Source organism: Prinia subflava, chromosome 29 (assembly GCF_021018805.1).
Source record: "Prinia subflava isolate CZ2003 ecotype Zambia chromosome 29, Cam_Psub_1.2, whole genome shotgun sequence".
Classification (NCBI taxonomy): Eukaryota; Metazoa; Chordata; class Aves; order Passeriformes; family Cisticolidae; genus Prinia; species Prinia subflava.
In genome coordinates, this window is record NC_086275.1 from 835678 (window position 1) to 850232 (window position 14555).

Below are 14555 nucleotides of genomic sequence, written 5' to 3' on the forward strand. Positions count from 1 at the left end.
GAACCCCACCCTGGCAAGGTGCATTTTTTTGCAGCTTGTCCTGCCATGAGCACAGCAACCAAAGAGAAGATGCATCCCAAATATTCTAATCCAGAATGGATTAGCTGGGATCAAACTCTCCAAGGAGCCTTCCTGCCCTCCTCACAGCCCCTTGGCATTGTCCTGCTCTGAGCCCCACCCTGGTAAACAGTATTTTTTTTCAGCTTGTCCTTTTTTTTCAGCTTGCCTTGAGCGCAGCCACCAAAGAGAAGCTGCTTCCCAAATATCCACATCCAGAGTGGATTAGCTGGGATCAAACTCATCCAGTTGGATCCAAGGAGCCTTCCTGCCCTCCTCACATCTCCTTGGCATTGTTCATGCTCTGAGCCCCACCCTGGCAAGCAGTATTTTTTTTTTTGCTGCTTGTCCTGCCTTGAGTGCAACCACCAAAGAGAAGCTGCTTCTCAAATATCCACATCCGGAGTGGATTAGCTGGGATCAAACTCATCCAGTTGGATCCAAGGAGCCTTCCTGCCCTCCTCCCTGCCTTCTTGGCATTGTCCCTGCTCTGAGCCCCACCCTGGCAAGGTGCATTTTTTTACAGCTTGTCCTGCCACGAGCACAGCAACCAAAGAGAAGATAGATCCCAAATATTCTAATCCAGAATGGATTAGCTGGGATCAAACTCTCCAAGGAGCCTTCCTGCCCTCCTCACAGCCCCTTGGCATTGTCCTGCTCTGAACCCCACCCTGGTAAACAGTATTTTTTTTCAGCTTGTCCTGCCTTGAGCGCAGCCACCAAAAAGAAGCTGCTTCCCAAATATCCACATCCAGAGTGGATTAGCTGGGATCAGACTCATCCAAGGAGCCTTCCTGCCCTCCTCGCTGCCCCTTGGCATTGTCCCTGCTCTGAACCCCACCCCAGCAAGCAGCAATTTGCCCGGTGAGCGGCATTTTCTCGCCTTGGGATGGCTGCACATTTCCAGCCCTCACCTGCGCATTCGCTGCCCTGAGGAAAGACAGACTCTGGCTCCAGTGAGTCACCCGTGAGTCACCAGGGAGGTGCCCCACAAGGATTCAGGACCACCAAGATTCCTCTGCTCGCTGTCCCGGAACGCTTTGGGTTGGAAAAGACCTGGAAAAGCTCTCTTGGAGCACCTTCAGGACTGGAAGAGGCTCTGAAGTCTCTTGTCCTTCCTAAACCCTTTCTACCGCTCCATGGCAACACTCTCACCGCACGTTTTTACTTTTCACAAGTAAAATCAGATTTTTCTTGCAGTTATTTTTTTGCCACGTGATCCCCTGATGAGGTGCAGCAGCAGCAGAGCCGTTTGTGTAACAGCAGAAAGTCCAAAGTTTTAACTTTTTTGTGGGTTTTTTTTTCCCCTTTCATGTCGAGCTGTAGCCCACAAAAAAAAAAAAAAAAAAAAAAAAAAAAAAAAAAAAAAAAAAAAAAACACCCTCCAAACTATGAAGAAGACAAAATTTCCACATTTCCCAACTCAGGGCTGAGATGACGATTGTTTTGCAAGGCTGAGCTTTTGGACCTTGAACCCCACGGGAATACCGGGATTTCTCGCCTTTTCCCGGAAAAACAAAAAGCCCCGGCTTAGCTCGCCGCAGTCCAGTGAGTGACTATGAGCGAGAGGAAAAAACATTCAAGATGGGAAAGCAACACTCCGAGAAATCGAAATCTGAAAAATGAATTCCCGAGCGCTCCTGTGCGATTCGGGTGCTCCGGAACTCATTTGGCCACTTGAGGGGAAAGTAACGAGAAAATAAAAGTGCCTAAAAACCGAAAGTTAGGGAAGCTGCGAGGGCCAACCCAGCTTTTCGGACAGACCAAACAAACTTTGAACTTTCGGTGGAGCAGGAACGCGCGGGGAGGTGCGCTGGGACTGTCCCCTCCTCTTTCTCCTCTCCCTCCTCTTCCTCCTCTTCCTCCCCGCCGCGTATAAAACCTCCCGCCCGCCCTCGGCTCATACATTCCCTGCGAGGTTCTGGGGAGGACCTGAAGTCCCAGAGCCGTGTCCGGACCTGGCCCGCTCCTGGCCCGTGCTGTGCCCGCTCCGTGCCCGCTCCGTGCCCGCTCCGTGCCCGCTCCGTGCCCGCTCCGTGCCCGCTGCGCTGCGCTCGCCATGCGCCGGCCCCGACGGCGCCTCCTCCCCGTGCTGCTGCTGCTGCTCACGGTCAGTGGGGACGGGGCTGGCGGGGGGTCCTGGGGACCCTCCGGGAGCGCGGCCAGGGGGGTCCCGAGCGCTGTCGGGGCTGCTCGGCGTTGTCGCGACATGCCCGGGCTTGCCGCGCCGTCGAGGGGCGCGGCGGGACGGGGTCCGGCGAGGGGCGGCGGGGAGGGGGAAAGGTGGGGAGGGGACATCGGGGTGTTCGGGGGGTGCCCTGGTGAGGGTGTGTGAATGGGGGGTGCCCCTGGATGGAGGTGAGGGGTACCTGGAGAAGGGGGGGTGCCTTTACCAGCCATTGTGGGAGGAAGGGCTGGTGTGAATCGTGGGGGAAACTGAGGCAGGGAGGGGCTCCGGGGGAGCTGGGGGGGCTCACCTGGTCTGGGGGCGACGGAGAAAAGAGGGGCGGTGGGGCTCACCTGGCCCGGGGGATTGGGGGGCGGTGAGGCGATGGGACCTGGGGGTTCGGATGTGCGGATATGGACCAGGGGGGTTCGGATGGGCGGGTGAGGACCAGGGGGATTCGGATGGGCAGGTGGGGTTCGGAGGGGCAGGTGAGGACCAGGAGGGTTCGGATGGACAGGTGGGGTTCGGATAGACAGGTGGGGTTCGGATGGACAGGTGGGGTTCAGAGGGGTTCGGATGGACAGGTGGGGTTCGGATGGACAGGTTGGGTTCAGAGGGGTTCGGATGGACAGGTGGGGTTCGGAGGGGCAGGTGGGGTTCAGAGGGGTTCGGATGGACAGGTGGGGTTCGGATGGACAGGTGAGTTCAGGGGGGTTCGGATGGACAGGTAGGTTATGGGGAGTTCGGATGGCCGGATATGGACCAGAGGGGTTCGGATGGACAGGTGGGGTTCGGATGGACAGGTTGGGTTCAGAGGGGCAGGTGAGGACCAGGGGGGTTCGGATGGACAGGTGGGGTTCGGATGGACAGGTTGGGTTCAGAGGGGTTCGGATGGCCAGGTAGGAACCAGAACCAGCAGGTTTCACCCGGGCACGGCTCAGCGGGGTTCGGGGGTACCGGCAGGACCTGAGGCTGAGCCCGGGTCCTGGAAGGGGAAAGGGAAGCGGTGGGAGAAGCGCTCCGAACCCGCCAGTCCGAGCACATGGCCCGGCGGCGGGGAAGGGCCGAAGGCTGGAGCGGGCCTCGCCGGGGATTTCCACTCCCTTCCTCCAAGCGCCATTCCCTGCTGGCACCTCCGACACTCCCTGGGGATGTTTGAACACGTCGGGATGGGATGCTGGTGTCTCCCGGAGCAGGAATGACCCCCCTAAATGACGGCCAAACGCCCAGCACTGGGATTTTAGGAGGGAAAATTCCCCCCGGGCATGTCGCATTTCCCCGTGGACTGGGTGTTGTAGAGCTGGGGAATACCTGAACGCTGTTTCTCGCTTGAAGTCAGGAAAATCCTGCCCTGAGTTCATCCCGGGGCTGGTCTGTAACCCCAGGGCTTTGGAGGAGTCCGGGGGTGCTGCTCCCGAGCTCTGGAATGCTGGAATTACATCAGCACTGCCCAGAACAGGTTTCTAGTGAGAGCTTCTCACTCAATTCATCGTTTAGCAGAGTTTGTTTAGACTGACCTGACAGTCAAGCCTTGCTAAACCCGTGACCTTAGGGCAGGCTCATAACAGCCTCAGGCTTGATGACTTTTTAACCCGTATTTTTGATAGAAGGGATGGGGAGCAGCTCAGGGTGATGATTCACACGGCATGGTTATAGATACTGCAAAGATACTGCGTCATCGTGTGTCCCCTCTCTCCTGTGTCACATTTATTGACTTTTTAACTCTTGTTTTTAAATAAGGGGATGGGGAGCTACTCAGGTTTGACTTTTTAAACCCCTGTTTTTGGTGAAGGGGATGGGGAGCTGCTCAGGGTGACGATTCACACGGCATGGTTATAGATACTGCATAGATACTGCGTCATCGTGTGTCCCCTCTCTCCTGTGTCACATTTATTGACTTTTTAACTCTTGTTTTTAAATAAGGGGATGGGGAGTTGCTCAGGTTTATTTGACTTTTTAACCCCTGTTTTTAAAGAAGGGAATTGGGAGCTGCTCAGGGTGACGATTCACACGGCATGGTTGTAGATACTGCAAAGATACTGCGTCATCGTGTGTCCCCTCTCTCCTGTGTCACATTTATTGACTTTTTAATTCGTGTTTTTAAATAAAGGGATGGGGAGTTGATCAGTTTTATTGAGTTTTTAACCCTTTTATTTTTAATAAAAGGGATGGGGAGCAGCTCAGGGTGATAATTCACACAGCATGGTTCTACAATGCTGTGATACTGCGTCGATACTGCGATACTGCATCCCCTACTGTGTCCCCTCTCTCTTGCATCAGCCTCAGGTTTACTGACTTTTTACCCCCTGTTTTTAGTGAAGGGGATGGGGAGTTGCTCAGGTTTATTGAGTTTTTAACCCTTTTATTTTTAATAAAAGGGATGGGGAGCAGCTCAGGGTGGTGATTCACACCGCATGGTTGTAGGATGCTGCGTAGTGTGTCCCCTCTCTCTTGCATCAGCCTCAGGTTTACTGACTTTTAAACCCCTATTTTTGGTGAAGGGGATGGGGAGTTGCTCGGGTTTATTTGACTTCTTAACCCTTTTATTTTTAATAAAAGGGACGGGGAGCTGCTCAGGGTGGTGATTCACACTGTGGTGGTATGATATTGCGTCGTCTCTTGCGTCACGGCCTGGACCCAGGCCACAGGATTTGAGGATAAATGCCCTGGATTTCTGATTTTGCTGGAGCTCAAATTCCACGTGCGGGAATTCCAGGGGAAAATCCCTGCCTGCATCAGCCCCGATGTCCTTGGAGCAGATGACATCAGGTGTCTGCCCAGCATCGTTTTATCTCCCCAGCATCGCTTTTATCGCCGTTCTCTCGCTGCCGTCAGGGGCTGGGGGCTGTGTTTGGGCTGGGGGATGTGTTTGGGCTGGGAAATGTGGTTTTTTTGGGCTGGGGGCTGTGTTTGGGCTGGGGGATGTGTTTGGGTTGAGAAATGTGTTTGTTTTGGGCTGGGGAATGTGTTTGGGGCTGGGGGCTGTGTTTGTTTTGGGGGATGTGTTTTATCCTCTTTCCGTCAGGAATTCAGCCAGGGGCTCTCTGCTTGGTCCAGCTCCTTTTGGCATCACCTCAGGAATAAAACAAACCTGGGATGGAAGCAGGGGAAGCTCAGAGCTTGATGCTTTCCCCAGCTTTTTTCCCAGACTTGATGCCCCAAGAAGGAGGAGGCTTTTAGCCAATAAGGAATTCCTGTGCCTCCAATTCCTCTGCCCTTCAGGCATTCTCAGGTTGTTTGCTGTGGGTGGAAACTGCAGAATTCCACCGTGCTGGGTTCGGTCAGGGATGGTTTGGTCAGGGATGGCAGCAGGGAGCTGTGTGCTGATAATTTTATCGTGCACTTGTTGCTGCTCCCTGTAAAGCAATAAAACCCCGTGGCTTTTATTGACTTTTTAGCCCCTGTTTTTAAACAAGGGGATGGGGAATTGCTCAGTTTTTAACCCCTGTTTTTATAAAGGGATCTTCCCAGGCTGCAGAAAACGCTGTGCTCTCATCACTTTTGTAAGTTTTGGTCCGTTTCCATATTGTGGTTATTTTGTCCAGTTACAGCTTCTGGTTATGCACTGCCATCCTCCCAGTTTGCTCTCCTCAATTCCCTGTTTGTATCTGTATTTTTTTTGCATTTGTATCTGTATTTTTTTTTGTATTTGTATTTTTTGTATTTGTATTTTTTGTATTTGTATTTTTTGGGCCCAAAGCTGCAGCGGTGTCCTTGGGTGGAGAATTATTGTTTTGTCTGACTGAGGAGAACTTGATAACACTTTTTACAAAGTTCAGAGTTATCTACCAATGCAGTACAGACTCCGAAAATACAAAAACTAAAACTTGGGGTGTTTTATGGGTGTCAGTGGTGGCTTTTTTGTCACCCTGTGTGACCATCCCAGACCTGTTGCCGCCAGTTCTGCCTTGTCCTGGAGGAGGAGGAGGAGGAAGAGGCGGGTCAGTGGTTAAAGGACAGAGGACAGAGCTGGCGGCTCCATTGTTCAGCTATTCCGCTGACTCACCGCAGAAATATTTACTTTAGCAGGCAGATTTTACCTTCCACCGTGCAGGCTGGGGAGGGGAGAGGAGAAATGTCTCCTGCAGCCCTTGAATGATGTGACATGTCACTGCCTGCCACCTTGGTAGGGGCAGCTTTACACCCATGGATGTCCAGAATTCCATCCATTGATATCCAGCATTCCATCCATGGATATGCAGCATTCCATCCATGGATATCCAGTGTTACACCCATGGATATCCAGTGTTATATCCATGGATATCCAGTGTTATATCCATGGATATCCAACATTCCATCCATGGATATCCAGTGTTATATCCATGGATATCCAGTGTTACATCCATGGATATCCAGTGTTACCCCCATGGATATCCAGCTTTACACCCATGGATATCCAGTGTTATATCCATGGATATCCAGTGTTATATCCATGGATATCCAGTGTTATATCCATGGATATCCAGTGTTACACCCATGGATATCCAGTGTTATATCCATGGATATCCAGTGTTATATCCATGGATATCCAGTGTTACACCCATGGATATCCAGCTTTACACCCATGGATATCCAGTGTTATATCCATGGAGATCCAGTGTTATATCCATGGATATCCAGTGTTATATCCATGGATATCCAGTGTTACATCCATGGATATCCAGTGTTACACCCATGGATATCCATGGAGCAGCTCTCTCAGAGGCTGGCGTTGTCCCCGTTGGGGACACTGAGGTGCCTGAAGCCTGAGGGATAAATAAAGGGATAAATAAAGGAATAAATAAAGGAATCAATAAAGGGATAAATAAAAGAATAAATAAAGGGATAAATAAAAGGATAATTAAAGGAATAAGTGGATAACAGAACCTTCCAGCTCAGCGTTGTCCCCCCGAGTGACCCGGCCGGGGCGGAAGGAGCTGAGGCAGCGCACAAAGGGCACGGAGAGCTGGCGGAAATGTGACTTTTCTTCCTGATGTTCATCAGGATAACAGGGACAACACCAGCCCACGCTGTCCCCTGAGACCCCAGAGCCACAGCCCAGGGTTTCTGCCGGGCACCAGAGCCACCTTCCAGCCTTGGGGCCGCCTTCTTCCTCCCACAGCCCCTTCCTCCTCCCGGCCCTTCCCTTCCATTGGTGCCCGGAGAGATTGGGGAAGGAAAAGGCTCGTTAGCCTCTCTCTGCCCTGCTGATAGCCTGGCAGCCGGAATTCTGCAAACCCCAGAGCTCCTCTGGAATTCTGCAAACCCCCAGAGCTCCTCCGGAGTTCTGCAAACCCCCAGAGCTCCTCCGGAGTTCTGCAAACCCCCAGAGCTCCTCTGGAGTTCTGCAAACCCCCAGAGCTCCTCTGGAATTCTGCAAACCCCCAGAGCTCCTCCGGAGTTCTGCAAACCCCCAGAGCTCCTCCGGAGGCTTTGCTGAGGAAAAACCCACCCTGGTTTTGTGGGGAGTACCTTTGGTTGAGGCGGCTCTGAGCCATCCCAGAGCTCCTCTCCTGCTTTGCTGGGCACAGCAGCTCTGGCCCTTCCCTTCCTCCCCTTGCCCCGTGGATTGGGGTGGTTTTTAACCCGAGTTTTTCTGTATTTTTTTTTTGAACAGACTGCTTTTGGAGCCAGTGCTGTCACCCTGAGCAGGAGGGACAGCCTGGATGCCTCTCCAGGCTGGGGAGCAGAAGATGTTTACTACAAGAAGAGCGACGGTCACTACTGCCAGAAGTGCCCTGCAGGTGAGATGGGCTCAGCGCTGCTCCCGCCTCTGCAGCCTCTCTGTGCTCTCTGTGCTCTCTCTGTGCTCTCTGTGCTCTCTGTGCTCTCTCTGTGCTCCTGTTCCGTGTCCTCCCTTCTCCTGAGGGGCAGCGCAGCTCCAGCCCTGCCCCGCTCCACTCTCATGGATCTGAGCTCTCATTCCGGGAATATTTTCCTTTTGTTGGCTCCTCGTTTGCCTCTGCTGGTGGAATCACAGAATCCTGCAGGTTCAGAAAGGCCTCCAAATCCAACCTGTGCCCGATCCCCACCCTGTCACTGAGAGCCACATCCAGGAATCGCTTGGACACCTCCAGGGATGGGGATCCAAACCTCCCTGGGCACTTCCTATCCCTGAGCCCCCTTTCCATGGAGAAATTCCTGCTGCTGTCCCCCCTGAACCTCCCCTGGCCCAGCCTGAGGCCGTTCCCTCTCCTCCTGTCCCTGTTCCTGGAGCAGATCCCAAATCCCCCCGGCTGTCCCCTCCTGTCAGGGACTTGTGCAGAGCCACAGGGTCCCCCTGAGCCTCCTTTTCTGCAGGCTGAGCCCCTCCCCAGCTCCCTCAGGAATTCTCCAGCCCCTTCCCAGCTCCCTCAGGAATTCTCCAGCCCCTTCCCAGCTCCCTCAGGAATTCTCCAGCCCCTTCCCAGCTCCCTCAGGAATTCTCCAGCCCCTCCCCAGCTCCCTCAGGAATTCTCCAGCCCCTTCCCAGCTCCCTCAGGAATTCTCCAGCCCCTTCCCAGCTCTCTCAGGAATTCTCCAGCCCCTTCCCAGCTCTCTCAGGAATTCTCCAGCCCCTTCCCAGCTCCCTCAGCCCCTCCTGGTCCTTTCCCAGCTCCCTCAGCCCCTCCTGGTGCTTCCCCAGCTCCCTCAGTCCCTTCCCTGCGTGTTCAGAGTTTCCTTTCCCTTCAGGCACCTACATTGCAGAGGAGTGCAAGGAGCAGAACGGCTCTGGGGAGTGCCGGCCCTGTGGATATGGGGAGTACATGGAATATCCAAACGCCTTCCAGTGGTGCCGGGACTGCTCCAAGTGCAGGGAAGGTACGAACTGGGTGGGGAGCAGGGCTGGTGGCTCAGGCTGGGTCCAGCTCGGAGCACAGTGTCACCTGCAGTGTCCCCAGAGAGAACACTGGGAGCTGGGTGGGGAGCAGGGCTCAGGGCTCAGGCTGGGTCCAGCTCGGAGCACAGTGTCACCTGCAGTGTCCCCAGAGAGTGGCTGGGGCTGGAATCTGCTTTGTTAAAGGCCACAGAGCTGGGACACGAGCAGGAGGACGAGGCTGCCGGCAGCACTGGAAGCTGCTGGTGGGGTTTGACCCAGGCACTGCCTTCCCCTGGCAGCTGTGGGGCAGGAGGAGCTGGCACTCAGCAGCAGGGAGGGGTTGGGTCCTGCCAGGACCTGCGGAGGGGCCGGGCTGGAGCCGTGTGTCCCCTCCTGTCCCACAGATCAGGTGGAGCAGAGCCCCTGCCAGCCCCTCAGGAACACGGTGTGCGCCTGCAGGAACGGCACCTTCTGCCCGCCCGAGCACCCCTGCGAGATGTGCCAGAAGTGCCGGCCCAGGTGGGTGGGGGTCCTGCGGGGGCTCCGGGGGTCCCACGAGGGCTCCGGGGGTCCCATGGGGGCTCCGGGGATCCTGCAGGGGCTCTGGGGGGGTCCCACGGGGGCTCAGGGGGTCCCATGGGGGCTCAAGGGGGTCCCGCGGGGGCTCAGGGGGTCCCATGGGGGCTCAAGGGGGTCCCGCGGGGGCTCTGGGGGCGTCCCGTGGGGGTTCTGGGGGTCCTGCAGGGGCTCCGGGAGGGTCCCGTGGGGGCTCTGGGGGTCCCATGGGGACTCTGGGGGTCCCGTGGGGGCTCCAGGGGGGTCCCGCGCCGCCCCGGACACTGAGCCCGCCCTGTGTCCCCTGTCCAGGTGTCCCGAGGGCCAGGTGGTGCTGAGACCCTGCCGGCCTGACAGCGACCTGCAGTGCGGGCCTGCCGCCGACACCGTGCCCGCCTGTGAGTGGGGGGCTCAGGGGAGGGGGCTGCTGCTGCTGCTGCTGCTGCTGCTGCTGGCGGGGCTGGAGCAGGAGCAGGGGCTCACACCCCTCTCCCCCCTGCTCTAGACCTCGCGGTCATCGTCGGGGTGGTGGCGTTTGTGGTGGTGTTTGTGGTGGCGTTCTGCTCCTGGAAGCACTGCTGCAGCTCCACAGGTGGGTGAGGGGACCCCCAGAGCGCCCACCTGGGCCAGGGGCTCTGCTCTGGTGTGGGCTGGGTGGGGAGAGGGACCCCCAGAGCACCCACCTGCTGTGGGCTGGGTGGGGAGAGAGACCCTGGGCTGGGTGGGGAGAGGGACCCCAGAGCACCCACCTGGTGCCCACACAAGCTCCCACCTGCTGTGGGCTGGGTGGGGGTCCTGCCTGGGGGAAGGGGGGTCACAGCTCTGTTTGCATCTTCCAGGGGACGGGACACCCTCGAGCAGGAGGCCCTACAAAATGGTGGTGAGTTCCTGGAATGGCAGCAGGGGATGGATCTGTGGGCTGGGCTGGGCTGGGGTCCCCCATTCCCTCTGCTCTCCGCTTGGCCAGCAGCTCCTGGGAAGGCTGGAGGAGCAGGGGGATGAGTTTCATCCAGCAGTTCCTGGGAAGGCTGGAGGAGCAGAGGGATGAGTTTCATCCAGCAGTTCCTGGGAAGGCTGGAGGAGCAGAGGGATGAGTTTCATCCAGCAGTTCCTGGGAAGGCTGGAGGAGCAGGGGGATGAGTTTCATCCAGCAGTTCCTGGGAAGGCTGGAGGAGCAGAGGAATGAGTCTCATCCAGCTGGGAAAGGTGGAGGAGCAGGGGGATGAGTCTCACCCAGGCTGGAGGAGCAGGGGGATGAGTCTCATCCAGCAGTTTCTGGGAAGGCTGGAGGAGCAGAGGGATGAGTCTCATCCAGCTGGGAAAGGTGGAGGAGCAGGGAGAGGGATGAGTCTCACCCAGGCTGGAGGAGCAGGGGTTTGAGTCTCATCCCTGCAGGGTTCTGGCAGAGCTGGGCCAGGCACAGGAGCTCTCTGGTGGTGCCCTGGGAGCTTCCAGCCCCCTGCTCAGTGCCATGAACACTTCCCTGGTGGCAGAACCCAGAACGCTTCCCTGGCACGCCCAGGGTCAGGGGTAGGGGTGGGCTGTGCTCACCCAGAGCTCCTCCCAGCTCAGGATCCACGCCCCTGGATCCACGGCTGGGTCCTGCCTTCCCAAAACCACCACGGTTTGTGTTTCTGCCTTGCCACAGAGCTCCATGTTCCGAAAAATGGCGTGGTACAGGAGGGTGAACGTGGGGGCAGAGGACAACGCCGCCAACGCCCACCTGCAGCAGCGTCACGCAGAGGCACAGGTACGAGAATGGCACCCAAAATCTGATTATCCTGGGGCCCTCCAGGCCTGGGCTGCTCAGGGAGGTGGTGAGGGGTGACTCTGAGTGGGGTCAGGATGGCAAAATCTGCTCATTGCAGCTCGAGAGTGCTCGGGGGATTTAAGGCTGCTGCTGAGCAGACACAGCTCTTGTCTGTGCCCATCTCGGGGGCTGCTGCCCTCCCAGAGCCGGGAAACGCGGGTGGTCCTGGGGCTGGGGGTGATCTCCTGCCCCAACAGCCCTGGGAGAGGGGGAGAGGGTCTGCAGTGCCCAGAAATCACACCTGGGTGCTGGGGCTTGATGGGTGCTGTAGGACACGGTCATTCCAGGAGGGACACCGTTATTCCAGGAGTGATTTGGTCATTCCAGGAGGGACACCATCACTCAGGAGTGACATTTTCATTTCAGCAGAGAGGTAGAGGGTCTCCAATGCCCAGAAATTGCACATTGGTGCTGGGGCTTGGTGGGTGCTGTAGGACACAGTTCTTCCAGGAGTGACACCATTCCAGGAGTGACACCATCACTCCAGGAGTGACATTGTCATTCCAGGAGTGACACTGTCATTCCAGGTGATGCTGCAGAGTGGCAGTGGAAGCCCCAGGATCCTGGTTCCAGCGTCTGGGAGTGACCCCATTGCAGGTAAGTGCTGGGGCCCAGGGCCTGTGCTGGGGCTGAGGTTCCTGCCCGTGCTGGGGCTGAGGTTTGTGCTCGTGCTGGGGCTGAGGTTTCTGTCCGTGCTGGGGCTGAGGTTTGTGTCCGTGCTGGGGCTGAGGTTTCTGTCCGTGCTGGGGCTGAGGTTTGTGCCCGTGCTGGGGCTGAGGTTTCTGTCCGTGCTGGGGCTGAGGTTTCTGTCCGTGCTGGGGCTGAGGTTTGTGCCCGTGCTGGGGCTGAGGTTCCTGCCCCAGCTGCCCCTGCCCAGCCCCGTGTCCTGAGCTGCCCCTTCCCCCCTCAGTGCTGCGCCAGTCCTTCTACATCTTCGCCAGGAAGGTGCCCAAGGAGAGCTGGAAGAGGTTTGGCCGCAGCCTGGACCTGGAGGAGAACGACGTGGTCACGGGCACCACGGACGACGCCTTCTACGAGATGCTCTTCAAGTGGCTGAACAGGGAGGGCACCAAGGCCTCCGTGAACACCCTGCTGGACACCCTGCACCGGCTGCACCTCGGCGGGGTGGCAGAGGACATCTCCTCCACGCTGCTCCAGAGCGGACTTTTCCAGTATGAAACCAGCTGAGGAGGGAGCAGGGCACGTGCTGTGCGTGCTGCCTTGGAGCCACGGCTGTGAAATACCTCGCAGAACACTTGAATTTGGGCTGCTTGCAGCTCCCTTCTCCTTTGGAAGCCACCACAGAGTTCAGCTGGGCCAGGAGGAGCTGATCCTCGGTGAGGGACGAGCCTCAGGGTCCTCTCTGCTGGAGTTACAGCTTCCACGTTGGTGCTTCCTCATGAAATCCGAGTTGTTTTCTGGATTTCACGCTGTCAATGTGAATAATTCCGAGCTTCCTCTGGGGCTGCCTCGCTGGGAGCACCGGTACTGCCCAGAGGTCTTCGAGATCACTGCAGAGAAGGGCTTCTGAAGGGATTTTGGCACCCCTGTGTGTTCTAACTGGATCATCCCTGCTCCTCAGAGGATCCCTGGCATGATGAAATGGCTTCTGCTTCTAGAACACCCCTCAGTAAGCTTCACTCTGCGTGCTTGGTGGTTCTGCGAGCTCGGCTGGGGCCTGGGGCTGCTTTCTGTGGAATAAGTTGTGTTTTATGTAGTTCTGCTTGCTCTTAGGAACCAGTTTGAAACTGGGCTTGGAGGGGAAAGGGGGGAATTTCACTTGCACTACGAGCACTGGGACTGCCTGGGGACAGGGACAGCGCAGGGGTCACCCAGCCCATCTTCCACTCCACCAGGCTGACCTTGAACCTTTGCCAGGATGGGGCTGCTGGTCTGGGCAGCCTTTCTGCCCATGTTTACCCACCTTCATTGTGAAACAGTTCTCCCTAATATCTAATCCAGTGTGATCCTGGTTGTGATTGAAGTCATTCCCATGTCCTGGCACTCCAAGCCGTGTCCAGAGTCCCTCTCCAGCTCTCCTGGAGCCCCCCAGAAGGGGCTTGAAGTGTCCCAGAGGCTTCTCCTCCCCAGGCTGGACAATCCCAGCTCTCGCAGCCCTCGGAGCATCTCCATGGGCTGCTCTGGGTTTGCTCCACACCCTCGTGATGTTGGAGGCCCCAGAGCTGAGGAGAAGGGAAGGATCCCCTGGTGGCCCCGCTGGTGCCAGGCTGGCCCTGTGCCCATCCCTGTGTCCCCAGGCAGCGTGGAGGGGGTGAATGCACTGAGCTCCCACTGCCCACCCCAGCCCCGTGGGCAGCCCCTCAAACTCTGCCCCTCACACAGAGCTCAGGGACAACCCAGCTCGAACAAAATAAAACCAGCTGGGAAAAACTCCTGCGTTACTTGAGCTGCCAGGACCTCCCCCAGTGCACCAGGACCTCCCCCAGTGCCCTTCCTGCTGCTCTCCCTTCTCCCCCAACCCTCCAACACTGCAATAGTTCGACAAGTAGAGAAGTTTTGTTTTATTTATTTAGCAATTGTAAATGTTACACGTGTTAACTTAAAAGCTATATAAAAATACTGAATTTTTATGCATGGTTGTGTGGTTTTTTTACAGAGCTCTGGCCCAGCCAGTTTGATATTTTCCACTTTTGTACATTTCTCTGTTTATGAAGGTTTAACTTTTTTTAAAAAAAAAATTAAAATCCTCCTGATTTTCTCATCTGGTTTGATATTTTTCCCCCTCAGAACTCCGAGGTCCAGGGTCCCAGTGGGCACCAGTTGCTCCATGAGGACTCAGCCCGTGGGATTTAAGCTCAGCTCACCAGGAATTCCCACCAGGAATGATCCCAAGGGTCCTTTCTGCCAGGGAGAGCCCCCAGCAAGCCCCCCTGGCCTTGATTTACCCCACACCAGAGTCCCGTGCTTCAGAGCAGGGGGTGACCCCTGTCCCTCTGTCTGTCCCTCGTGCCAGGGGTGGCACCCGGGGGTGCTGGGGCTCACCCAGCCAGGGCTCTGTGTGCTGCAGTAGCTGTGTTGCAAATCCATGCAGTGCTTAGTGAGAAAAGGGCTCTGCTCAACCCCCCCAAAAACCAAAAACCACCCCTGGAGCTGCTCTCCAGCCCCTGCCCTGCCCAGGGGATTGTTCAGGAGGTGGGGCTGGGGTGAGAAGCAGTGACCTGCCCGCA

The 14555-nt window shown here is 56.7% G+C and overlaps 1 protein-coding gene across 2 annotated transcripts; it reads left to right on the forward strand.

The window, feature by feature from the left end:
- The first annotated feature begins 1557 nt into the window (after nt 1–1557).
- Nucleotides 1558–14089, forward strand: LOC134562639 (tumor necrosis factor receptor superfamily member 26-like). Of its 2 annotated transcripts, none has more exons than XM_063420124.1 (10): nt 1558–2167; nt 7821–7947; nt 8876–9004; nt 9407–9521; nt 9870–9955; nt 10063–10149; nt 10397–10437; nt 11206–11307; nt 11895–12001; nt 12194–12272. In XM_063420124.1, exons 1-10 carry the CDS (start codon nt 2117–2119, stop codon nt 12255–12257), a joined length of 909 nt encoding a protein of 302 aa, XP_063276194.1. In that variant the 5' UTR covers nt 1558–2116; the 3' UTR covers nt 12258–12272. The 2 variants fall into 2 exon arrangements, with proteins under 2 accessions (XP_063276194.1, XP_063276193.1); XM_063420123.1 differs by lacking the exon at nt 12194–12272 and adding an exon at nt 12278–14089 and having other exon boundaries at nt 1623–2167; nt 11895–11964.
- Nucleotides 14090–14555: the final 466 nt, after the last annotated feature.

Coding starts and splice junctions, on each gene's coding strand:
- LOC134562639 (XM_063420123.1), top strand. CDS start 2,117: ATGCGCCGGCCCCGACGGCGCCTCCTCCCCGTGCTGCTGCTGCTGCTC. Junction 10,150..10,396: donor GCACTGCTGCAGCTCCACAG/GTGGGTGAGGGG, acceptor TGCATCTTCCAG/GGGACGGGACACCCTCGAGC. Junction 11,308..11,894: donor AGCGTCACGCAGAGGCACAG/GTACGAGAATGG, acceptor CTGTCATTCCAG/GTGATGCTGCAGAGTGGCAG.